The sequence below is a fragment of the Trachypithecus francoisi genome, unplaced genomic scaffold, assembly GCF_009764315.1.
Source record: "Trachypithecus francoisi isolate TF-2019V2 unplaced genomic scaffold, Tfra_2.0 Lachesis_group17, whole genome shotgun sequence".
In the NCBI taxonomy this organism is placed as follows: Eukaryota; Metazoa; Chordata; class Mammalia; order Primates; family Cercopithecidae; genus Trachypithecus; species Trachypithecus francoisi.
In genome coordinates this window covers 74,995,329-75,022,044 of record NW_022681462.1, presented here as the reverse complement: position 1 = coordinate 75,022,044, position 26,716 = coordinate 74,995,329, and the positions used below count along the sequence as shown (strand labels likewise).

The following is a 26,716-nucleotide window of genomic DNA, read 5'->3' as shown; positions in this document are numbered from 1 at the left end:
TTTAAAGTATGGTTATTGGAATTGCTTTATTACCACTGACACTTGCTGCAAGTTTTTAATCTAAAAGAGTTTGGATAGAATCTAAAAGAGTTTGGATCACATTAGAGAGCACATGTGGTTTCCATGCTGGTCATATCCTTGCATGGGCATGTGCACATATGTGCTTGCATGCACCCACATGTACCTGGCAGTTCTACTTCATTGCCAGTGCTTGGTTGGGCAACAGAGTTCCCTTTTCTCCTCTCATCGAAATGTGGCTGGTCATCTCAGGAACTAGATATCAGAGTAAACACATTTTGCCTAGGCAAGAAGAAAGGCTATGTAGCTAAGTGTGAAATGCCCTGAGTACTTTTGCTCAGTTTATGTTGAACAGTACAGCAAAGTTGTACAAGCAGGGGGAAGCTGGGAGATTGTCTGGTCCAGTGTCTATAAATAAGAAAACTCAAGCCCATAGAGGTTAAGTGACTTTCTTGTGGCAGCATAGAGCTGAGATTATAACTTGAGTTTACCAAGGCCTAGTTTAGTACCCAATATGATATCATATTTTGTTTTAGTTACTTTATGGGAAGATCAATGCTTCTAATTTCCCTTACATGTCTAGGATGAAGATGTTATTAGTAACTTGGAAATACGTGTATATTGAAACTGAGAAAGCAGAGAGCCTCCCAGAGTCTAATAGAACCAAAAGCCATGTTGAGAACATGGCACATGTCTTCTGACTTGTGTTCTGAGGCTCTGTATCCTTGACCAGCATATGTATTTAGGATAGAGTAGATTAAGGTCATGTTACAGAGTATAGGTTAACCTCCTATTCGAATGGCTCATGTCAAAGGAATATCTTGATTACTTGAGAATTTTCTCAAGTAAATTGTCTAATGCCCTATTCAAATGGCTCATGTCAAAGGAATATCTTGATTATCTGAGAATTTTCTCAATTAAATTGTCTATAGTGCTGCATCTGTGTAACTTTTTTGATGTGTGTAGTCTTTGTTAACATAAAAGAATTTTCTTTAGAAATGCACATATATTCTGTCTTTAAAAGACTTTTTCTTAAAAATATTGTAAGCCCTCATCATATGTCACAGAACGTTGAGAAAATTAGAATTAACCACTTAAGGAGAGGCCACCCATGACACATTTTGAGAAACATCTGTAAAACTTAGTAACATGGGAATATTGGATTAATCTACATTATTTTAGAGTCAGAATTTAAGATATCATTGAATTAATTAGATGGATGAATGAATAGGTTAAATTAAATAATGAATAGATTTTAAGATTCATATTTTACAGTATAAACCAAGTTATTGTTTTATAGATTTGGATAAAAGTCTATAGCCTTAGCACATTTGTAGAATGCGTTAGTAGAAATAGAATGAACAGGGCAGTGGAAGTAACAACCTTGTACACTGTGCCCATCAGACTGATTTTGGGATTTGGATGTTCAGTGTTCATTATTGTCTTTTGGTTAATAAAGTCAACCAAGTTTGTGAAGGGCCTAGAAACATGAGTGTGTTTAGCACTCAGAAGTATAGACTGAAGGGAAATATAATGGCTGCCTTATAAACACGCCTTTAAATGTTTGTAAACATGCCACTAAATGATTAACTGTCTTACAAAACAAGACTTACCTAATCACAGGGGACACTTCAGGAAACTAGGTGTCTAGGGGCTAAAACTTATGTGAAAAAATGAGCTGTAATTCCTTTCTTTTTATGCATAGTCTCTGTCCCAGGGGACAGATGGTAATGATAGCATCATAGAACTGGAATGTGCCTATGAGCCATCTAACCTTATATACTGTTCAGGGTAAAAATACTCTATCATATCCCTGGCCAATAGTTATTATGAAACTGTCAAATCACCTCTATGGACAGGAAGCTCAGTACTTCCAAAGACATTTCATTACAAGGTTGTTGGGGAACTCTATTCTGCAGAAAAGTCTTGTAGTTGTTCCATTAAACTAGAGGACAGAGGAGGGTCCTTATTTACCTTTCACTATTCCAATCCTGCATAGCTAATTGTTCGATACATTTTCCAGAATGCTCCTAATTTCTCTTAATGTCAAATGGATAAAATATACATATGTTCTCTAGGTATGGTGTGTTTTTATTTGTTTGCCATTTTTTACCATTCATAGATACTTGAAGACAGAAGGCTTACTCTCTCTTAGATAGTTTTATGGTGGTGTTTCTTCCTCATGTATTTGGAATAATTCACAGGAGAAGACATTTGGCCCTGAAGTTTTCTTTTAGAAAGTGTTTCAGTTATGGAGCAAATTAATAGCTGTACTATTATTCAGATTTCCCATTACTACTTTGTGTCAGTTTTTGATAATCTGTATTACCTTAGAAAGTGCCATTTTATCTAAAATGTCAAATTTATTAATATGAAATGTTTTCCTAATATTCTTTTGTTTTCTTTTTAATTTATATAACAACCCCCGTCCCTTTTAGTTATATTGCTATTTGTGCTATATTTGTTTTTCTTGGATTAGGCTTACCAGTGATTTATCAATGTTACCAACTTTTTCCCCCAAAGAATCAATTATTTGCCTTGTTGAAAACATTTGGCTATTTCACTGATTTCTGATCTTTGTTTTCTTTTCCTCTACCTTTTTGTTCAATAACTACTGTTTCTAATTTCTTCAGATGCATACTTAGGTCATTGATGTCAGCCTTCCTTCTTTTCCTGAAATATAAATAAAAGTAAATTTCTATCAGTCTAGATTCTGACTTTTAACTGTGTCCCTTAATTTTGTGTCATATTCTTATCTCTAAGTTCAAGTTTTAAAAGAATTTTCTTTTTTTTATCAGCATATAATAATTATACATATTTATGAGGTATGTAGTGATGTTTTGATACTTAAAATGTATAGTGATCAGATCAGGGTATTTAGCAAATCCATTATCTTGAACATTTATAATTGGAACATTCAGTGTATCTTCCTTCTACCTATTTTGAAACTATGTAGCTATGGAACACTAGAACTTATTCCTATTTAGCTGTTGCATTAGTCCGTTTTCACGCTGCCGATAAAGACATACCCGGGACTGGGCATTTTACAAAAGAAAGAGATTTAACTGGACTTACAGTTCCACATGGCTGAGGAAGCCTCACAATCATGGTGGAAGCCAAGGAAGAGCAAGTCATGTCTTACATGGATGGCAGCAGGCTAAAAAAGGAGAATTTGTGCAGGGGAACGCCTCTTCTTAAAACCATCAGATCTCACGAAAATTACTGTCACAAGAACATCAAGGGAAAGACTTGTCCCCATGATTCATTACCTCCTACCAGCTCTCTCCCATGACACATGGGAATTCAAGATGAGATTTGAGTGGGGATACAGCCAAACCATATCAGCTGTCATTTTGTATCTTTTAACAAATCTCTCTTTACCTTCACCTTCCCTCTACCCTTACCAGCCTCTAGTTATCTTCTGTTCTACTTTTTACTTCAATGAGATCAACTTTTTTTAGCTTCCACATATGAGTGAGAATAGGTGGTGTTTAACTTTCTGTTCCTGGCTTATTTCACTTAACATAATGTCCTCCAGTTCCATCCATGTTATACAAATGACAGATTTCATTCTTTTTTATGACTGACTAGTATTCTGTTTTGTATATACACCACATTTTCTTTATCCATTCATCTATTGTTAGACACCTAGGTTGATTCCATATCTTGGCTATTGTGACTGGTGCTGCAATAATAAGTTCAATTTTTAAAAATTATTCTGATTTTATTATTGACCCATGGATTATTTAGAAATGTATTGCTTAATATCCAAATACTTGTGAAATTTTTCTTGTTCTATCAGTTGTTGAGAGAGGTGTTAAAATTGCCTGCTACGATTATGGAATGAATGTTTTTCTTTCATGTCTGGCAAATTTCAGTGTGTGTGTTTTTACCTTTACAATGGGTGTCTTATAGAAAACATGTAGTTGAGTCTTGCTTCTTTTCTACATTCTGATATTTCTGCCTCTTAATAGGGGTGTTTATTGCAGTATTAATCTAAAGTAATTGATCCAGGCATACCCCATAATTGCGGCCTAGCCTGAGAGGGTTCTTAGCTCTGCTCAGGAAAGAATTCAAGGCTGAGCCAGCAGTGAAAGGAAGCAAGTTTATAAGAGTAGCAGGTACAACAGAATGGCTGCTCCATAGACAGACCAGGGCTATCCCACAGGTGGGGTGGCCCAGCATAGTGGCAGCAGCAGCAGCAGCAGCAGCATACAGCAACAGTAGCCATCCAGAGCAGCAGTCCCTGTAAATGGTTGGCTAGCTATATTTAATACTCACTGTTAATAATATGCTAATTAAGGGTCAGGTTATTTAGAATTTTCTAGAAAATAAGTGGAGGAGTTCCCGGAACCATGTAAGATAACTTCTGGGTCACTGTCATGGCATTTGTAAACTGTCATAGTGCTGGTGGGAGTGTCTTTATGCTAATGAGCGGTGAGGGCGACTAGAGGTTGCCTTCATGGCCATCAGCTGGTTCTGGTCGTTTTTTTCTGCTACATCCTATTTTGATTAGCAGGGTCATGATTAGTGCTCAGAAAATAAGTCCTGCTGATCTCCTACCTCATAATTATTGATGTGGTTAGGTGTAGGTCTATCTAAAGTTTAATCTTTGTCTGATCAGGATATTTTTTGTTCTTTTCTTGCCCGTTCCTTAGAATTCCATTTTAATTTATTTGCTGGCTTTTTACCAATACATTTTTGCATCACTTTACCTTTTTTTTTTTTTCTTTTTTTGAGACAGAGTCTTGTTTATTGCCCACGCTGGAGTGCAGTGGCACGATCTCAGCTCACCGCAACCTCTGCCTCCTGGGTTCAAGTGATTCTCCTGCTTCAACCTCCTGAGTAACTGAGTAGCACCAACACACTTGACTAATTTTTGTATTTTTAGTAGAGATGGGGTTTCACTGTGTTGGCCAGGCTGGTCTCGAATTCCTGGCCTCAAGCAATCCACCCGTCTCTGCCTCCAAAAGTGCTGGATCACAGGTGTGGGCTACCGTGCCTGGCCTTTTTGTATTATTTTAAAGGGAGTGCTCTAGGAATTATAATGTATGTAGTAACTAATAGACCGTTTGTATTATAATTCCTAGAGCAATCAGGAATTTAACAGTTTAACTTTTCACAGTCTATTTAGAGTTAACATAGTACCTCTAAACAGAAAATATAGAAACCTCGCCTCCAAGTAGGTCCTCTTTTTGACCTGAAGATCAGTCTCCTACTTACACTCCATGTCATACCCTTAGTGAAAACCACCATGAGAGTCTCCCAGACAGTAGTAGAATTCCCTGTTACTCTGTGTTGGAATTATTTATTCACATTATATGTTGTTGTTCACCTCTTTCTTTTCCTGACAGGCTGATTTCTCAGACATCAAAGACCCAGTCTTATTCACTTTTGTGAACCCAGAGGTCCAATTTTTAAAAAATAGATTCGATGTGGATGAAGAAAGGGTTCATTTGTTATTGATGAGATAAGAAGCTCTTTTTTGTTTTTTGTTTTTTGACAGAGTCTCAGGCTGTCTCAGCCTGTCGCCAGGCTGGAGTGCAGCAGCATAATCTTGGCTCACTGCAGCCTCTGCCCCCTGGATTCTAGCAATTCTCCTGCCTCAGCCTCCTGAGTAGCTGGGATTACCGGCACGCACCACCACATCTGGCTAATTTTTTTGTATTTTTAGTAGAGACAGGGTTCACCATGTTGGCCAGGATAGTCTTGATCTCCTGACCTTGTGATCCGCCTACCTCGGCCTCCCAAAGTACTGGGATTACAGACGTGAGCCACCACGCCCGGCCGAGAAGCTCTTATTATAACTTTATTTTACTTGGTCAAGTACCAGTGACTTACAAATAAAACCAAACTATTTTTAGTGATTCATGATAAACTATGTTTGTAAGCTCAGAAGTCATAAACTTGTAAAGAGGGAAATAAAGAACTAAATAATTTAATGAATTAATTTGACTTGAATAACGAAATTTACTGTGTGCCAGATGCTTTGTTTAATAAGCACTTTATGTCAGTTATCTCCATTAGCCTTTAAAATTTCTTTTTAAAGTAGGTACCATTCTACCCCATTTTACGGGAGAAATTGAGACCTAGAGAAGCTAAGTCATTTGTACAGCATATCGCTTTTAAGTGCTACATGTAGGAATTAAACCAAGGTAGAATGAGGCCGGAACTTATGCTATCAACTGTCTTGTTCTGTTTTAGGGAAAGGGAACTAACCTTTATTGATCATTTACTATGGGTTAGTCCATATGCTTTGTACTTGGTTTAATCTTCAAACAGTCCTATGAGATATGGGCATTATTAGTCCCAATTGGACACTGAGATACAGAGAAAGTAAATAACTTTCCCAAAGTCACACAGATAATTAATAAGTCCAACCAGGGTTATACTCTCTCTCTTTTTTTTTTTGACAGAGTCTCGCTTTGTCGCCAGGCTGGAGTGCAGTGGTACAATTTTGGCTCACTGCAATCTCTGCCTCCTGGGTTCAAGTGATTCCCCTGCCTCAGCCTCCCAAGTAGCTGGGACTACAGGTGTGCACCACCACGTCCGGCTAATTTTTTGTACTTTTAGTAGAGACGGGGTTTCACCATGTTGGCCAGGATGGTTTTCATCTCCTGACCTTGTGATTTGCCCCACTCAGCCTTCCAAAGTGCTGGGATTACAGGCGTGAGCCACTGCGCCTGGCCCCAACCAGGGTTATATTCTCACATCACCTATGGCCACCTTTACTAATTATATATTTGTATATATTTAGTAAAGTATCACTGATGCAGATACTAGCTAATTAGAAGATATGCCATCTGTTGTGAGAGCTAATAGAAGTCAAAGAAATTAATATTAATTTTGTTTTATTTGATTAAAAAGTGATGGTTATCAGCCAGCTGTAGTGGCTCATGCCTGTATTCCCAGTACTTTGGGAGGCTGAGGCAGAAGGATTGCTTGAGGCCAGGAGTTTAAAACCAGCCTGGGCAACAAAGCAAGATCCTGTCTCTACAAAAACAATAAAAAAAAAATGTGCTGGGTGTGGTGGTGCATGCTTGTAATCCCAGCTACTCAGGAACCTGAGGCAGGAGGGTTGCTTGAGTCCAGGAGTTCGAGGCTGCAGTGAGCTATGGTCGTGCCACTGCATTGAAGCCTGGGCAACAAAGTGAGACCCTGTCTCTAAAAAGAAAGAAGGAAGGGAGGAAGGAAGGAGAGAGGGAGGGAGAGAACGTTATACAATACATTTCTTCTACTGGCTGATTAATGTTTTGAACAATTTATATTAATAAAAATACAACTTTAGAAGTGATAGAAGTGCACATTTGCAAGTAATCACTTGCTGTCTATTTTGCATATTAGAATGGAGAATTATTCAAGTAATTGCATGAGTGTTTTTCTTTGTTTGTTTTGTTGTTTTTTTTTTTTGCATTTTCCTGTGTTGGTACGGCTGACTGACCCTCAGCAAACTTTGTTCATACTGAGCATATTAGATGGTTCTACCTTACTTAGTCAATTCACTGATGGTCTACTGGTAACACCAAATCCTGGCTTAGGTCTCAGGAGGATATTTGTAAAGCAGTGTTATACTTTTTGGCAATGATTCTAGAGTGAAGTAACACACAAAATTCTATTTCATGGGGCCTCAAGGAGGCACTGCTAAATTACATTACAAAGGCATTTGACTCATAATATGATTTCATTCAGTATAATCTATTACAATTACTATTGAGAGAAGGGCTTAATTTCACTCCCTTTGTAATACTGATGGTCAGTAAAATGAAGTCGAACTTGCTCACATTACATATGTACATTCAGTTTTCCTAGACCCTTAAAGCTTTTTGATTTTGTTTTCCTAAAGTTTTTCAAAAGGAGCCCATTTAGCATCTAATTGCTTGTGCCTTCCACATTGTTCTTACAGTCTAATGTCTTCTCAGTTTACAAAGCACTTTTCAAATTAAAGTGGTTAATAACTAGAATTACATTATTTCCTTCAACTAAGTGAACTAATGTCCTGAAACAACTTTTACTAATGTGCACTCAGTAACAAAGAACCAACTGTATACATGTTAATTTGAGGAGCTTTCAAATAATTGCCTTCAAAGTTGTTTTTTTTTCCTCCTCTCTAGTGCTGCTGCAATTATCTTTTCAAAGGAATGATTTATTACATATACACACCCGGAGCTCCAAAACAGCCTTGCTACCCTCAGCATTATGGAATTGTTATAATTTGGTTCATTTATCATAACAAACAATACAGTTATATGCTCTGATGGATCTAGAGTGGCATTTGTCATTTGATTATTTTGCTATAAAGGTTTGATGTAGAACTAGAATTAAATGATGTAATACCTTGCAGAAATAATACTAAGAGCTCCTATGTCCGTACTGCTTTTCTTTAATACTCAGTCCTTCCCTGAGTGGAAATACTGACTACTCTCTTTGTCCATATTTTGCCATAAGTAGGTTCTTAAAAAGTTAGATGTAAATCTAAGTTTCAGAAATAGAATCTGGTTCTGAAAGTACTTGGGGAATCAGTCAGTTGAGCGAAATATTTTATTAAAAGCAAATATCTCTTTTGACATACTAAAATCACTTACCAGTTTCAGTTTACAAGGATAAAATCAACTTAGTATTGTTTTCTACATTTTTAGCATGTACTGTGGGCAATACCGCAGTACCTCAGCACATGCTAAAATGTAATTAAAAGACATCTATGATTTTATAGTTCAGTGTATGTATATTCCTTTTTCATAGATCATCTTGAAGACTTTTTAAATGACTCAGTATTCCACAAAGATTAATTGCTGGGGCACTCCATGCTATAGACTGAAGTATGTGTGATGAATGATGGCTAAGACATTGTTCCTGCCCTTGGAATTTAGTGTAGTGAAATCAGTTTGAGTGAGCAGGATGCAATTTGCTTTATTTACTCTTCAAACTAGCTGAATTTTAGCTGACTCCATATGAGCCCATTAAAGGAAATAGGAAAGAGCTAGCCACATAATTTTCTTTCAGCGTCTTTCTATTATACTCGTTCTGCTTTAATAAAATAAATTTATGAAACCGATACATTGAGGCAGAAGAATGCTCATTACCAAAACTTTCAGTGTAGCCTCCTTTTAGATAAAAAGTTCCTCGGAGTGCATCGGAAATCACATTTTATTTGGACAAAAGAAAAGATAATGTACATATTTTCAGGGGGCATATCTGTTATTAAATGAGACTCAACAGTCTTTATCAATATTCTGCATAAGGAGTTTTTGGTTGTAAAGCACTTGTCTGGACTGAAGCTTGCATTTCAGACCTCTTAATGACTACCAAAAAAATATTGAGTGTGAACTGCAGTACTGTGAACAGATAAAGGAAGATCGGTTTTCGAATGCTTTGAGAACACTAGATAAATGAGGACTAGAAACTGCAGGTGAGACCCCCAAGAAAGCCTGCCTGGCTGGAGAAAAGAATGTGTCTTGTAGCATAGTGTTGGATTAAAACAGACAGGTAGGATGAGATGAAATGATTGAGAATTTTAGGGCAAAGCTCTTGTGATTAACCACATGCACCGTTTGCATTATTCTCACCTAGAGAATATTTGTGTTCAAATCAGTGGCTTCAATTAGTTTCTTAGCAAACAAGCATTAAAATTTTTAACGGGGTTTATTTGCGTGCGATTAATTATGGGCTTTGTGATATGTGCTGGGAAAACAATTATTGGATTTGTTCTGCTTTTAACATAATGTTAAAGAAAAATATTTATAACATTTGTTAAAGAACAGTAAGGCAGACTTTATTCAGGTAACTGTCGTAACAGGTATAAGGACTACTGCAGTGAAGTTTTGGGGTAAGGGAGAGAGATTGGGCTCAACTGTGAAAATAAAGAAAAGTAAAAATTTATCACCAAGGAGTGAGGGTGAGGGTGTGGTATCAGTGGATGAAAAATTACCAAGAGGACACGTCAGGGGTAAGGGGGGATTCTGGCTAAACCAACCTAGGAGGGTATTCTTGCTGAAGGCAGATCAGGGTGACCAGACATTACCTAGGGGTTGGTGGAAGATGAGGAACCCAATCAGATATCCAGCATGGGGGATTCTGGCTGAACTAACTTAACAGGATTCTAGCTAAAACTGGACAATGCAGAGACAAATACAGAAGCATGCATGAAGTTAGAGCCTGGTTGAGAAGAGGGTTCAGAGGAGCCCGACTAGAGTTTGATCAAGGAGAGCATCTTTGCCAGTGGAACACTGAAAGGCCATTATGGCAACCTCTTGGAAGTTTGGAAGAAAATGGATTTATGGCTTAGACCAGAGTCATTATTTTACAGGTATTGTCAAAGGTATACACCTTTGACCTATTTCCTTGATGGAAATAAAGCCTTTTTCCCCTCATATACCTAATAATTAAATGAATTTACTGTCATTTTTCTGATGGCAGTATTTCTTGTATCCTGTGCTTGTTTTCTGCATTTGTTTCTTATTTTGGGGAGGATTTGCCAAATAAAATCCAGAATACCCAGTTAAATTTGAATTTCAGATGAACAACAAATAACGTTTTTAAAGTAAGTACATCCCAAATTATTTATTTGAAAATCAAATTTGACTGCTATCTTGTATTTTTATCTGGTTAACCTGTATTTTGAGGTTATATTCTTTAACAGATCCTTTAGTGAGGGTCACTAAAGTATATACTTTATGTGTCTGAAAATATCTTTATTTTGCACTCATTTTATAATGAGACTACTCTTGTGTACAATTCCAGGTTGGTAGTTGTTTTCTAGTGGTGCTTGACTACATTATACCAATGTCTTCTGACTTCTGTGTTTTGACACCTCTTCCTTTGTAGATAATGTCTTTCTCTCTTTTGAGATAATCTCCTAATTCCTTATGTTCTGTAGTTTTATCATGATGTGTCTATATTTAGATTTATCTTTATTTTACTCAGAGTGTAATATCAATCTGAAAACTCATGTCTTTCCTCAAATTTGAAAAGTGTTCACCTATTATGTCTTCAAATATTGCTTTCCACCATGCTTTTCTGCTGAAACTCTCATTAAACAAAAGTTGGAGTCTGGTTTTCATGGCTCTTAAAAAATCTTTTGTCTTTTTATTCTCTTTTTTGCTGCATTTTGAATGGTTATCTCAGTTCCATTTTCCAATTTTCTAATTTCTGCTTTACTATGCCCATCTAGGCTTTATCCCATTTGTTATATTTTTAAGACTGTTTTTCATTTCCAACGTTTCTAATAAATTATTGTTCATAGCTACCTGTTCTTGTTTTATATTCTTTAAGTATTCATTTAACTGGTTAAGGCATGCTGAAAATCTTTAAAGAATCTTGGTAAAACTATTTCATAAAATTATTCTCATCTAGAGAATATTTGTGTTCAAATCAGTGGCTTCAATTAGTTTCTTAGCAAGCAAGCATTAAAATTTTTAACTGAGTTTATAAGCTTACTTTGAATCAGAAGTTTATTTTCATCCTCCCCACTATTTTCCTTTTTCTGTCTAGCAATTTTATGGAAATTTCCACTTGGAGTCTGGGGCTTGTTGGTCTGGAGCTAGATTATAATGGTGGCTTCTGACCCATGGAGCTTTTCTTTCTATGATATTGTTTGCATGGGAATGTGATAATTTTCCTTTTTCTAATATTAGTAAATTTACTTTTTGTTCATGATTGCCTTACACAACTTTTCAATCTACTTACTTATATATTTTGCTAACTTTTGTTTGTTTGTTTGTGTTAACTTTTGTTGAATGACTACTTAGTGGAGCCATTGTGTTAAGTGCATTGGATACAGCCTTGTGAGATAAGTAGTGGTGTCTGTGTGTGTGTCTGTGTGTGTATGTGTGTAGCTCCCTCTTTTCCAGAGCTAATCACTGCCCTTTCAACTTCAGATCAATTTTATCTTATGAAATTTCAAGTAATTCAGTAAGTGTTTTCTTTAGTGTCTGGCTTCTTTCACTCACCAGTATAGGGCCAGTACAATTTTTATTTTTAGAGTTCTGCCTTGTAAAGTGAAAATATTTGTTGATGTTTTTATTTAAATGCTTTTCCCCCTCTTTCATCTTACTCTTCTCTGACTTCTCTGCTTAGGCACCATTGCCCCAAAGTTACAACTTTGTCTCTAAAGTTGCCTTCAGTTGCATTATCATAAGTGAGTTGCTACGTTTATTTCTTTCTAGAAGGTTTTTGGAAATATATAAGAGACTGATGTGTGCATAAAGATGAAACTTAGATGAGATTAGGCACATTCAGGGTGGTATGGCTGTAGACACAAGCATTCCTGTACACCAATAATAGACAAACAGAGAGCCAAATCATGAGTGAACTCCCATTCACAATTGCTACAAAGAGAATAAAATACCTAGGAATACAACTTATAAGAGATGTGAAGGACCTCTTCAAGGAGAACTACAAACCACTGCTCAAAGAAATAAGAGAGGACACAAACAAATGGAACATCTTTCCATGCTCATGGACAGGAAGAATCAATATAGTGAAAACGGCCATACTGCCAAAAGTAATTTATAGATTCAATGCCATCCGCATCAAGCTACCATTGACTTTCTTCACTGAATTAGAAAAAACTACTTTAAATTTCATATGGAACCAAAAAAAAGAGTCTGTATGGCCAAGACACTCTTAAGCAAAAAGAACAAAGCTGGAGGCATCATGCCACCTGACTTCAAACTATACTACAAGGCTACAGTAGCCAAAACAGCATGAAACTGGTACCAAAACAGATATATATAGACCAGTGGAACAGAACAGAGCCCTCAGAAATAACACCACACATCTACGACCATCTGATCTTTGACAAATCTGACAAAAACAAGCAATAGGGAAAGAATTCCCTATTTAATAAATGGTATTGGGAAAACTGGCTAACCATATGCAGGAAACAGTAACTGGACCCTTTCCTTACACCTTATACAAAAATTAACTGAAGATGGATAAAAGACTTAAATGTAAGACCTAAAACCATAAAAACCCTAGAAGAAAACCTAGGCAATACCATTCAGGACATAGGCATGGGTAAAGACTTCATGACTAAAACACCAAAAGCAATGACAACAAAAGCCAGAATTGACAAATGAGATCTAATTAAACTAAAGAGCGTCTGCATAGCAAAATAAACTATCACCAGTGCAAACAGGCAACCTACAGAATGGGAGAACATTTTTGCAATCTATCCATCTGACATAGGGCTAATATCCAGAATCTACAAAGAACTTAAATTTACAAGAAAAAAATCAAACAACTCCATCAAAAAGTAGGCAAAGGATATGAACAGACACTTCTCAAAAGACGACATTTATGCAGCCAACAAACATGAAAAAAAAGCTCATCATCACTGGTCATTAGAGAAATGCAAATCAAAACCACAATAAGATACCATCTCACGTCAGTTAGAATTGTGATCATTAAAAAGTCAGGAAACAACAGATGCTGGTGGAGAGGATGTGGAGAAATAGGAATGCTTTTACACTGTTGGTGGGAGTGTAAATTAGTTCAACCATTGTGGAAGACAGTGTGGCGATTCCTCAAGGATCTAGAACTAGAAATACCATTTGACCCAGCAATCCCATTACTGGGTATATACCCAAAGGATTGTAAATCATTCTACTATAAAGACACATGCACATGTATGTTTGTTGCAGCACTGTTCACAATAGCAAAGACTTGGAACCAACCCAAATGCCCATCAATGATAGACTGGCTAAAGAAAATGTGACACATACACGCCATGGAATACTATGCAGCCTTAAAAACAGATGTGTTCACGTCCTTTGCAGGGGCATGGATGAAGCTGGAAACCATCATTCTCAGCAAACTAACGCAGGAACAGAAAACCAAATACCACATGTTTCACTCAGTGGGAGTTGAACAGTGAGATTACATGGACACAGGGAGGCGAACACCAGGGCCTCTCAGGAGGTGGGGGACTAGGGGAGGGATGGCATTAGGAGAAATACCTAATGTAGATGACAGGTTGATGGGTGCAGCAAACCACCATGGTACGTGTATACCTATGTAACAAACCTGCACATTCTGCGCATGTATCCCAGAACTTAAAGTATAATTAAAAAAAAAAAAAAGATGAAACTTAGAATCTATTGTTCTTGGTATATGTTTTGGAAATAATAGTAGAAAACCAGCAAGTAAGAACTAAGACTGCAGTCAACCAAACTTGATAATTCAGTTCTTCAAAACACTTAGAAATGTTTAATGTTCCTTTTGTTTAGCCTACCAGAGGTTAATCATAATTTTCTGTTGTATTTTCATTTAATCTCAGAAACTGTCATGTACTTAGTATGATGCCAGATCATGTTTTACAATGGTCAATGGCTCAGAGGGAACTGATTGATAATTTACTGATTTGAAGGTGTTCACTGTCCTGGACATCCTCTTAGAACTACTGCTGCACTTTCTAGTTTAAATATGCACAGTATTTTCAGTAAGAATTTCAACAGCTTTTGATCTGGACCTGACCATCCTATTTCAGCATTTGCAGATCAAATTGGTACCCATTCCTGTGCATTTTAGAATTATTTTTCTGGTGTGTCCTCTTCCTATGCTGGCATAGGATTCAAAAAGGAAATGTGTTTATTTAATTAACTCTTCCTCAGGAAAGACAGTAGTGAAGTGAGTCATTAGCACATTGTATTTTTCAATAGCTCTTTGACCTTAATCTCTGTGGCTATAAAATGAATGGGAAGATGCCTACTGTATTATGAGTGATGAAGAAAGCCCATGATGGATTCGTGTGACTGTGAATATTTCAAGGAGAAGTTAATGCAGTCCCTGTAGACTACAGTCATGAATCCAAGACTAACAGAGTATGTGTTACTAGCAGCGTCTTCCATGTGTAGCACACATGTGTCAAGAAATAAATACAAGCTGTTCTCTGGGCTCTGATAATTCCTTTATCATGTTCCCCGAAGACAGAAGAATTGGAAGGAAAGGAGTTGCTGCCACAGTGGTTTGACTTTTTTCAGTGAGTCCAGTGATTGAATCCAGCCTATGGTGGATGATCATTTTATAATCACGGGACAGTTACAGGGTCATGGGTAGGCTTTAGCAGCAGTGGGGCCTAGATAGAGGCAAATATAATCACGAAGAGACTCATACAATAGTCTTTGAAGCTGGCCCCAGAGAGCAACATTTCACAAAATGTTTCCACAGACCACCAGTTCAGAGGGATGTTAATAGATTGTGTGTTTAAAAGGGTCCCACAGCCAAATGTGTAGAAAAACCAAGTTAAACACAGAAAAAACAAGAGATTTTGCCAAAGGACTCCTCAGGTTTTAAATATGCTTGTGAATATAGAATAGGCAGTATTTCTCAAACATATTCGGCTGCAGAACCCCTGTTTTAGCAGAGGTCTCACAAAGTCTGTGTTTTGTGTAAAATACCTTGGGTAAAATTGCTGTAGAACATTGGTTTTCAAATATTTTTTCTTTACTTATCTCCTAGAATAATTTTGAAAAAGTTAGGTGTTCACACATCTTTAAGCCGACATCTACATTTTAATTAAAAAGTTAAGTGGATACAATAGGTTAATTTCTGGCACATTTATATTGTATGTGTGCATTAAATATTTTCATCAAAACTTTGGAGCTGCAGAATTGGTTCATGCCATTGATAAACAGTTAACCTAATTGGTAAAGCCAGATCTTCTTATGAAACACATCAGACTCATTATCTTTCCTGTGACTCTATCCTGGGGTTGATATATTTGTGAATTATTCATTCATTCTGTGCCTGTGAGAATTTTACCTTTCAAGGCAGTGTACTTAGAAAGGCCTAGAAAGATTCTGGATTGACAAGATGTCAATCCAGATCTCAGGGATCTTGACTTGGTCAAGAACAAGAAGGCCCTGACGAAAGGGGAAGATAGGAAAGGAAGATTGGCAGATATATTCTTAGGCAGATCGCTTCAAAAAGAAACAGCTGAAAGCTGAAGATCTATAGATTAGTTCCCTTAAAAGTATCCAAGCCTGTGTGTACCCTATAGAATATCTTCATGTTCCTTCATGGGTATGTGTACCCAGTGCAAAGTTGTTCTTTGAAAGTTTAAGAAATATATGTATTGTCTTAAAGTGAACTCCTCTACCTATTTATTAAATTAAATAATTAAATAATTTTATTATTTATATTATATATATTATCTGTCTGGGATTATTATTATCTGTGTGGGAAAAGTTTTTGTGTCAAGAGGTATTTTTCTGCTTTCAAGTGGAAGACGTACTGCTAATGTAATTCTATCATGGAATTTCTATTCACTAGCAAAAGCTGAACACATACAGGTGAATCTCCAGAAAGCTTCATATTTTCACACAGTAGAAAGATCTTCATGTCCTGTTCTTACCTTGTCCTGACTCCTGTTGGACATGCCTCATTTCCTGTATAAACTTGCATCACTAAGAAGACAGTAAATTCTTACTCACTTCGTTAAACATACATACTTTTCCGTAGGAGAAGAGATACATAAAAATATATTTATTTCCCATAAGGGCACTTGTGCTATTCGTAATATATTATGCACCAAATGTCATACTGTATTTATTCCCTGGCATTTTCAGCCCTGGCAACTGGCAGATTGTTTTGAAGTTGGAGAATATTTAAACTACAAGTAACCTCGGGGATTATATAGTTCAGCCCCTCTGTGTTACAGGAGAGGACACTGAGATCAAGAGAAATTTAGAGACTTGCTCCGGGTAACATAACATTTTGTCCAGTTGGACCAAAAGGTAGATCTTAGTGGAACATTCCTTCTATTGTTTTCCCCCATCCTCTTCATCCTTTTTAGAAATACGGCCTTGGGCAAAATTATCTCTATAAAATGGAATAATTATTCTTGTACTGCTCACCATCCAGAATTGTTGTGAAGTTCCAGTGAGATACGGTGTGCTATAGAAATGTGAAGAACGAGGTAGAAGGAAGATGAAGGTCCTCACTTCGTTGTCAGCCTATTGCATCATTCCCCTGTACTGAAATATTTAGGCTGTTTTATGTTGGGTTGTTCATAGGGAGTCTCTTGTTATGCATGTATGCCTGATTACTCTAAATTTTTCTACTACCTGATTAATAGAAGCCCAACCCTCTTATTTCTGTTGTATTAGGTTGAGCCATAGGACATTGCCAATACTTGACCATTTTAGAAGAAGAGCAGTTGTAGAAGAAAAGCAGTTTTGTATTCTTGAACTTCATCTGTGGGCTGAAGTATGTGATAGGCTATACAGGCAGTGATACCTGTGAATGTTTTAAGTAAGTGGAAAAGTATGTAAAGCTCCTTCATGTTAGCAGTAGCTGCGTGGAATTTGCCCACTCTAGAGGAGCACTTGGGTCTGTATGAATTTCTTTCCTAGTTCCTGTTTCTATAAACTTGTAGACTGCCTGCCTGCCTGAACACAAAAGCTCAGGTGGGGATAGGGAATGGGTGACTGGCTGCATGTGGGTGCTGAGCCCCTTCAGCCGTTTGTTTTGGCCTTCATTCTTTTAACTCAGGAAGTTGCGCTGTAGGCAGTGGTTATACCACTTCTTCAAAGGACAGACTTCCATGGTTTTCCAGAGAAATTTGTCATCTATAGAAGGAGAATAAGGAATAAATTCATGTGTTTTTCAAACTGAATATTAAAATACTTTTGATTTAGTTAGAATCCATTAAGGAAGGTTTGTTGACCCTTTAAAATACGAGACTCAGCCGGATGCAGTGGCTCACATACTTTGGGAGGCCGAGGTGGGCGGTTCACTTGAGGTCAGGAGTTCAAGACCAGGCTGGCCAACATGGTGAAACCCCGTCTCTACTAAAAATAAAAAAAAATAAAAAAAGTTAGCCGGGCATGGTGGCACGTGCCTGTAATCCCAGCTACTCGGGAGACTGAGGCAGGAGAATCGCTTGAACCTGGGAGGCGAAGGTTGCAGTGACCGAGATAGTACCTCTGTACTCCAACCTGTGCGGCAGAATAAGATTCCATCTCAAATAAATAAATAAATAAAAATATGAGACTCCTGAAATGCTATATTGTTATTTAATACTATTTAAAAATAAGCTATATATAAAATGACAAATATTGTAATCAAGTTTTATTTGATTAAAGAAAGAAGATAGCTTTAGGCAATGAAGCCTAAATAGAATTCTGGTTTACTATTTGCCCATCACGTTCCGTACAATTGTTAAGTCTAAAGAGAATGCTGGTTTACCATTCACCTGTCACGTTCCATACAGTTGTTAAACTTTGGCCTGATGATGTCTTCACTTGGAATGTTCTTCTCTCATCCAGATACAGTGCATTCAGTTCAACCAATGCTTTGTTCTTAACGTGTTTGCGAGTCTCTGACATCCTTCACTTTAATTTAGGAAGCTTGTGACTACCTGTCTAGGAAAATCACTTAGACAGTTGCTCCTGTTTCTTAATAATTAGAAAGATCTTATTAATTTGTTAATTTCTGAAGTCCTTTATTAAAATTATGGGGATAAGTTGTTTGTTGGCTGGGAAGGGGCACAAAGAACTTTCTGAGGTGATGGAAATGTTCTTAATCACTATCTGGGTGGTGGTAACACCACACGTGGATATGAACAAATTCATCCAGTTGTATACTTAAGATTGATATACTCTAGTGTATATACATTAAATATAGGAAACAAATCCAATCTCTAATTTGTATTAGTTCAGGAAATATAAAAAAATAGAGGAACCAAGGCAGTTGAAGGAAACAGTTTTTCTGGAAACTGTGAGAATGTGTCACAAAGGAAGGCCGAGGCTTCCTGGGTTCCTTGGGCCAAAATCAAGGGAAGAGTTGGTGCCAGTGCCAGTGGCACAAGCTGATTAAAACAGTCGTAACAGGAAGAGTCTTACATGATTCTTGTTCTTTGTGGATTTTTCTGTTTCTTACTGTCTATACCCAATAGGTTTGCTCGGTCATTTTTGTTTGTTTTCTTCAGTCTGAACTCCTGTCCTTCATTCCCATGGCATCAGGGTCAAGGCAGTGAGCAGTGTGGAGAGTCAAAGAAGGGGCATTGGAAGAGGGTACTAGGCACTGGCTGTAAATCAGGTATTTATAAGTCTGGGGGGAAACCTCTACCTTAGCCTGGCAGCCAGCCGCAAGGCTGAGATGGTGCTGTTATAGAAACCACCTAGCAAGGGAAAATTCTGGGTCCTCAATCTTATCATGGAATGTGTAGTAGTGGCCAATGAACAGGAGTACAGGCCATTCAGGGGAAAAGGAATGCTAATAATCATACCCTAGTGAGGATGAGAAGGGAAACAGAAGAGTGGAAATTTTGTCCAGCCTTCTTGACCACAACTGGCTGGTTACCCAAACTTGAGGTTTTACTTGGGACATATAATAGGGCTTCACTTGTACCATGTAAGCTCCAACTGGACTTGGCACTCTTCCTGGTCCTTCGTGGTGGTTTTCTTAAAAAGAATGAGTTTTGGGGGAATATTTTAAGTTACATGCTGTACATGAATGTGCATTCTAGAACAACACACACTTCAATAAGTAATGAGATGGTCAGGTGCTATACTGTGTGCCATACCAGGTGTCATCGAGCTGTACCAGTTTCCAGCTACGTGCAAGTTGGAACACCATAGAATTTATACAGCAAATATGCGTTAACTTGCCATTTGAATGTCATGGAAGGTATCATATTTTATCACTGAAATTAACTTAAAAATTGCATGTTCTGAGTAAAATATGTACATATAGATCACGATGCCTACTTAGAACATGAAATATTCATGTTCAAATAATGTTGATATTTGCTCAAATAATGATTGAGGACTATATTTCTTTTTATGTGATGATCCTGATAATAATGTTTTGCTACCATTGTATCCAACTTTTTGATTATCAATTAATTACCTTTGCAAGTGACTATATAATCTTTCTTTGTAAAATCACTTCATTTGTATCCCTCCTCTTTCAAATCACTTTGATTTTCCCCTGGATCTCCATATACAGAGTATCTTCAGTGTCAATTTGTAGCAGTGATTGCCTCTTTCACTCTATTTCTGAATCTTCTGCTGCTGCCAGGTATTTCTACTTGGGTATCCCAGTGTGGCCTTGAACTATAAAACTGAACTCCTCATCTTCCTGCCTTCTTTCTTCCTCAGAACTCCTTTCGCAAAACCAGCTGTGATTTTTTTTTCCTTTTTTCTTAGATTAGAAGCCTCCCAGACATCCTTGACTCCTTTCTCTTACTTTCTCATGGTGTGTAGTCCAGTCAAGCACCATGCATTGTCAATTGTTCTTAAAAAAAAAAAAAAAAAGATTTGTCCATTCTTTATCTTCCTGATTGTTCTCACTATCACCAGTCTGACTGTCACCAACCTCATACTTGCATGACCCCTTCAAGTGATCAGACTTTTAATCTCTTCTATCTGCTCTCAGCAAGCCATGTGTTGGCCAGGTGAATTTTCCTAGAGTCTGTCTTTGAGTCTGTCTTTCTCCTGCTCACAAACCTTTAGTATAGCTCCCTGTTCTCAATGAAACTGAATCCAAATGCAGCCTGAATTTTACCGGCTCTGTTTCCAACTATTTACCTTCCTGAATCTTCTTTTCCAGCCAGTGGTTTGACTCATTATTTCCTGAGCTTCCTTCCCCTGGCCACACTCTGTGCTCAAGCGCCAGTGTTTCCCACAGAAGTCATTCCTTCCCTTCCTCACCCATCCATCCAGCTCCTGCCCAGACATCAGCACTCTAAAGTCTTACCTCCTCCTCAGTGCCACAGTCTGCCCCACCTCCAGCTTCCTTCTGTGGCTTTTACTGTCTATATAGGCAATTTCATAATTTAACTTCTAACAGTTTATGACAGTTCTTTCTTGTGATGCCTTGAATTGCTTTTCACTTCTTTAGTTTTTCAGATATTCATATGTACAGTTAGACTGTCAGTGCTTCCAGAGTGAGAATCTTTGCCTTACCTATATGCTCCGTAATGCCTAACATAAACTAACACTAAAGCGAAAATTCTGTGAAGGCCAGAATTTCTATCAGTTTTTTTTTCACTAGTAAATCCTTAGCACCTGGCATGTAGTAAGTATGTAATAAATATTTACTATATAAATGGTAAATGTTCAATAAACGTTAATTGATTTAATATTATTCACACCTGCTACATCCTTTTTTCACTATAACTAAAAGATTATTATAGTGAAAAAGGAAGTGAATGCAATGTATAGCCAGAATCTGCTCAATGGGGCCTGACCATTCCTTCTAAAGAATTATGTTTTCCTGCAGATATTAATGAATGTCAGCTACAAGGTGTATGCCCTAATGGTGAGTGTTTGAATACCATGGGCAGCTATCGATGTACCTGCAAAATAGGATTTGGGCCGGATCCTACCTTTTCAAGTTGTGTTCGTAAGTAATAATCACTTTTTACTCCTATTTTGGATTAATTGTCTTTGGAGTTTTCCCAAAAGAACAGAAACGCTCAGTGGCCAACTGAATGCTTGTAAATATGCGGAAAAGCTCATTAATTAAAATGACAAGGGGGGCCGCCTGACGTAGTAAAATAAATCTATATCATGGAACCTTCTCTAAAATGCATTTTTATTGTGGTGATAAAAATATAGTAGCTAAAACTCAGAATAGAGACTAAGCCCACTGAGGAAATACGCTTTGATGGAAAGAAAAGAGGGAATTAAAATGGACATATCAACCTTTTTTGGTACCTGAGAGATGACAGTAGGTTTTTCTGTCATAAATACAGTATTTTAAGGATTCTTTAGGTTGAATTAAACTGTGTCCCAGCTTCTGCCTTTAAGTATTTCAAATTCTGAGTCTCTGGACTTGACTTTAGTGAGGTTTCACTTCTTTCTCAATGGAAGAGTCTGGAAAATAGTTACCAAGTCCCTGTGTTTTAGATTTTCTAATTCAGTTCTGATTTCAGATATTGTCTTGTTCTTTAAACCCACCAAAATGACCCAGAATTATGCTGTTTTGCCTTAAAAATGTTTCTGAGACTTTCCCTTGTTTCTGATAGGGGTAAAAATCGTTCATCAAACCACATGTTCTAATATTGGTTCTGAACTATAGTTTCACCAAAGAGATACTCCCTCTGCATGTAAAGTAATCCATGTAATCACTACAGATCATATGCCATTAGAGAGGAATGCATTTTAGGTGTAAAGTTCTCAAATGCAGATTTGAGATTTTAAAATTGTCTTACTTTTAAAGTAATCATGCCCTGTCTTATTTTTAAAGTAGTCATGCCTATTATTACAAAAGTAGGTAAGCACTGCAAGGTTTTTTTGTTTTTTAAAGAGATGGGGTCTTGCTATGTTGCCTAGGCTGGACTCAAATCCTGGACTCAAGTGATCTCTGTTCAGCCTGCTGAGTAGCATGACTATAGACGTGGGCCTTGTAGCACTGCAGATTTTTAAAGGTTAGATAGAGTTTAAACGGACGCATGGCAGAAAACTATTAGGATAATTTTAAGAGCAATTGTGTATTAGTTTCTTCCCTGGAAGTTTTTTGTTTTTATCTGTCTGTCTGTCTATCTATCTATCTATCTATCTATCTCTGAGACAAAGATTCACATTTGTCACTCAGGCTGGAGTGCAATGGTGTGCTCTCCACTCACTGCAACCTCCGTCTCCCGGGTTCAAACGATTCTCCTACCTCAGTCTCCCAAGTAGCTGGGATTACGGGCATGAGCCACCACACCCAGCTAATTTTTGTATTTTTAGTAGAGACACGATTTTGCCATGTTGGTCAGGCTGGTCTTGAACTCCTGACCTCAGGTGATCCACCCGCCTCAGCCTCCCAAAGTGCTGGGATTACAGGTGTGAGCCACCATGCCAGGCCACTTTTATTTATTTTTTAATATGGCTTTGGTATATAATGAGCTGCATCTTTCTTGTCCCTAGTTTGAAATTTGCCATTTGATTGACATGTTCTTCATGAGTATACTGCCATTCATTTTTAACCAAGCTTCTCTCTCTAACTCTGTGCCCTAAGGTGAGATATCTACATATCTCATAAATAAAATAAATAAAATAAAATAAGGTGACAAAGACAAATGTAGTAAAATAAAAATGACAGTCTCATTTATTACTTTTACGTGAGTTTGTTGAGTCTTTTGAAATGTTATTACTAATTACTACTCTTTTCCTTTAAAAACTGTCAACTGCAGATTAGGAAGTTTTACACGTAAGTCCTCTTTTCTATGTTCTTTTACAGACAGTTTTGATCATGAAGCAGACAGACACCTAATTATAAGGTTTTCCTAATGGGTGGTAAAATTAGACCATAAAATTATGTTTGCACACAAGGTACCTTTGAAACTAATGCAAGGATTTGGAAATTTCAGGCCAAAAATCACATTGTTGATGATATCCAGATAACTTAGGGGATCATTTTTGGCTGATTTGAATTATATTAATAAAATATTTTAAATCATTTTATAATTTAAGCATAAAGATTGTAGAGTTTGGATATAGAGTTTGTTATGAATGCTTTTCCCCCTCTTTTATAATTTGACTTGTAGTCTGTTCACAATTCTTATATTGAAGGTTGCTGATTAGGTAAACTTGCAGAACTTGTCACAGAATGCTCTGTGAAACCTTGACTAGATCTGATGTCTAGAGTTAAGGGCAGACATCCAGGTTTTAATAAGATTGTAGCAATCTGCCAATGAGATTTTTGAAACACTTGCATATTTCCTTAGCATATTTTCCCTGTCATTGCGCAAATAATTCTGAACTTATTAAACAACCATCCATTCTTATTTGAAAAATAAATAATTCAATTTTACGGTTCAGCTACAACAGCTGAAATGGTAAGTATTAAGAGACGTTTGTTGCTAGTTAAGTGTTCCAGTTGAGAGTTTGAAGTGAAAACCTGGGCTCTTTACCAGTGTTGAGTGAGAAGATTTATTCCTCTTTCCTCTGAATTTACCACATGTAACATGACAGAGACATATAGAGTTCCTTTAGGATTTGCGATTTGAACCAATCCAGTTTGATTTTCGGGTGAATTCTGTGAAGAACTTGATGGGGGAAGTCTGAAGACAGAAAGAATTAGGGAAGAAGGTGATACTTACAGAGTGAAGGAAAAAAATGGAAAGATAATGGTATTTTTGGTAGTCACAGGGAAGTAGCAGAAGGGGACTGGAGATCACACACACGCACGCGCATGCACACACACACACAGACACGTGCAGACACAGGCACTCAACACAGTGGTTGCTAAATGTCTGCTCTGGAGAGAGATAAAAGCAGCCAGGGATGAAGCCTGCAGGCAAATGGAGGATACTGATAACATTTGCTAAGACAGCATGAATTGAGGCCATATCCAGAGCATACAAGGTGTGGCTGACTCTCTGAACCCCTGCACATGATTATGCCCAAGGAGCAACAGGAAGTGCTTTCTTCTCTTGAATGCACTGAACTCCCAGAATTCCTTGGCTCCAGCCAAAGGTTGCAACAATTTCACTTTCTCTCCTTGCCGCTTGCCTTGGCTTAGCCAAGCTAAAAGGAAGAAAGTAGGCAAATGCTGGCATTTGCTGCCTCTGACCTCTATGTTTGAGGCTTAGGATGGTGTAGCAGCATTCTCTGGACCTGTTGCTACCTGATTTATGGGGAAAGGTGGAAACTCCAGGACTTTCCAGAGCAAATTCAAGAAAAGTATCATAATCTTTGCGATCGAAGTAGGAAGACTTTCTGGCTTTCTGAACTCCTTCAGGAACTTCAGAGCTCCATGATGAGTGCTACTGAGAGTGTGTCCATAGGTTCAGTAAAAAGGCCCAGATAAAAGAATTCTGAGCCTGGGCTTTTGCTGTTTCATAGTATTCTTTACCTATGGACTTGGAGCTAGCTGACAAAAGTGGAGGGTTAGAGAGAAGATGTGCTCAGGAGCTTCTGCCGTAGTCCTGGAAGTCATGAGATAAAGGACAAATGCCTTTTAAAAGCCAGTCTTCATTAAGTACATCATTCATTTGTAATTTCTTGAGCATCTTTATGAGAAACATACCATGCTTATCTTACACATTGGGAAATCAAAGCTAGGAAAGTTTAAGTAGCTTCTCACACAGCTAGTAGCTGAGAGTTGAGATTTAAAACAGGATTTGTGCCTCCAAATTTAGGGTTCTAGATCAGGGGTTGGCAAATTATAGCCCATGGGCCAACTCTGTTTGTTTTTGTGAATAAAGTTTTATTGGAACATAGCCATGTTCATTCATTTACTTATTGTGTGATGCTGCTTTTGTATTACAACGACAGAGTTGAGAAGTTGCAACAGCAATCGTATGGCCCACAAAGCCTAAAATACTTATTATCTGACACTTGACAGAAAAAGTTTGCTGACGCTCAAGCTAATTAACACTGTCCAATAGAACTATCTGAGATGATGGAAATATTCTTTATCTGTGCCACCTCATACAGCAGCCACTAGTCATGTATGGCCTGTGTAACTGAGGAATTGAATTTTTACTTTTATTTAATGTAAATTTTATCCAAAGAGCAACATGTGGCTGGTGCCTAACATATTGAGTGGCGTAGCTTTGTATCCTTTTTGGCAGAGCCAAATGGGTAAATTACTGGTAGCTTTCCAGCTTTTCCCTTAAAATGGGCTTTCTTTCCAGACTTGATATCTTTTTACCCTTGGTAACATTGTTCCCCAGAGTACCCTGGCTGGGAGCCTGTGTCATCTTGGACTCTTTTATATCTTTTGGTTTCAAAGGATGTCATTTAGGCTTCATAATTTATCTTATGCCCGTTCTTTTCTTTCTACCTCCTCTGTGGCCATCTCAGGTTAGGTCCCTAGCCTCCCTCATTTGGAGGTCTCATGGCACCGTGGCCCAGAAGTGAGACAGATCTGTACAAACTGCTTGCTCCCAGATTATTACAGTAATTGTGAAAACCAGGACAATAATAATTTTTATTGCAAACTTCATAAATGCCACGCACTGTGCTAAGCACTTTATGTGAATTATCCCATATAATACTCACAAGATCTCTATTGGATTTGTACTGTTATTTTTCCTAATTTAGAAATGAAGGAATTGAGGCACAGAGGGGTTAGGGATCTTTCCAACAGTCAGACAGCCTATAAAGGGTAGAGCCCACATTTGGAACTGGATCTGTCTCACTCTACAAGCTGAACCTTTAATCAGGAGAAGGTAAACAGTCCGAAATGCCAGGAGTAAGTCATTTATTTAAGGAGAACTGATATTTTAATCTCGCCTGCCACACTATAGAATAGGTGACCTAACTGCAATGGCCTTGAGCTATTGTTTCTTTTATTTTGGTTCTCCACGAATTGTGGTGGGTTTTTTTAATTTGTTTGTTTTGTTTTGTTTTTTGAGAGGAAGTCTTGCTCTGCTGCCCAGGCTGGAGTGCAGTGGAGCGATCTTGGCTCACTGCAACCTCTGCCTCCTGGGTTCAAGTGATTGTCCTGCCTCAGCCTCCTGAGTAGCTGAGATTACAGGTGTGTGCCACCACACCCGGCTAATTTTTGTATTTTTACTAGAGATGGGGTTTCAACACGTTAGCCAGGCTGATCTCGAACTCCTGACCTCAGGCGATCTGCCCACCTCGGCCTCCCAAAGTGCTGGGATTATAGGCATGAGCTTCCGCCCCCAGCCATGAATTGGTTTTTAATGACACATTTCCCAGTCGGAGTGCCCAGTGGTTCTTACTGCCCTGGGAAAGCTGCCTCTCAGACTCCTCATAGCAGCTTTACCTACTTCCTAGACCTGCATCCTAAC

At 37.8% G+C, this 26,716-nt stretch overlaps 1 protein-coding gene across 10 annotated transcripts in view; it reads left to right on the top strand.

Moving 5' to 3' along the window:
• LTBP1 (latent transforming growth factor beta binding protein 1) overlaps window positions 1-26,716 on the top strand; it is a 479,251-nt gene that overhangs the window by 296,786 nt on the left and 155,749 nt on the right. For all 10 annotated transcript variants that reach the window (XM_033176072.1, XM_033176071.1, XM_033176068.1 and 7 more), the window contains one exon: window positions 21,244-21,366. In XM_033176072.1, coding sequence (XP_033031963.1) covers window positions 21,244-21,366 — 123 coding nt within the window. The remainder of the gene's footprint in view (window positions 1-21,243; window positions 21,367-26,716) is intronic.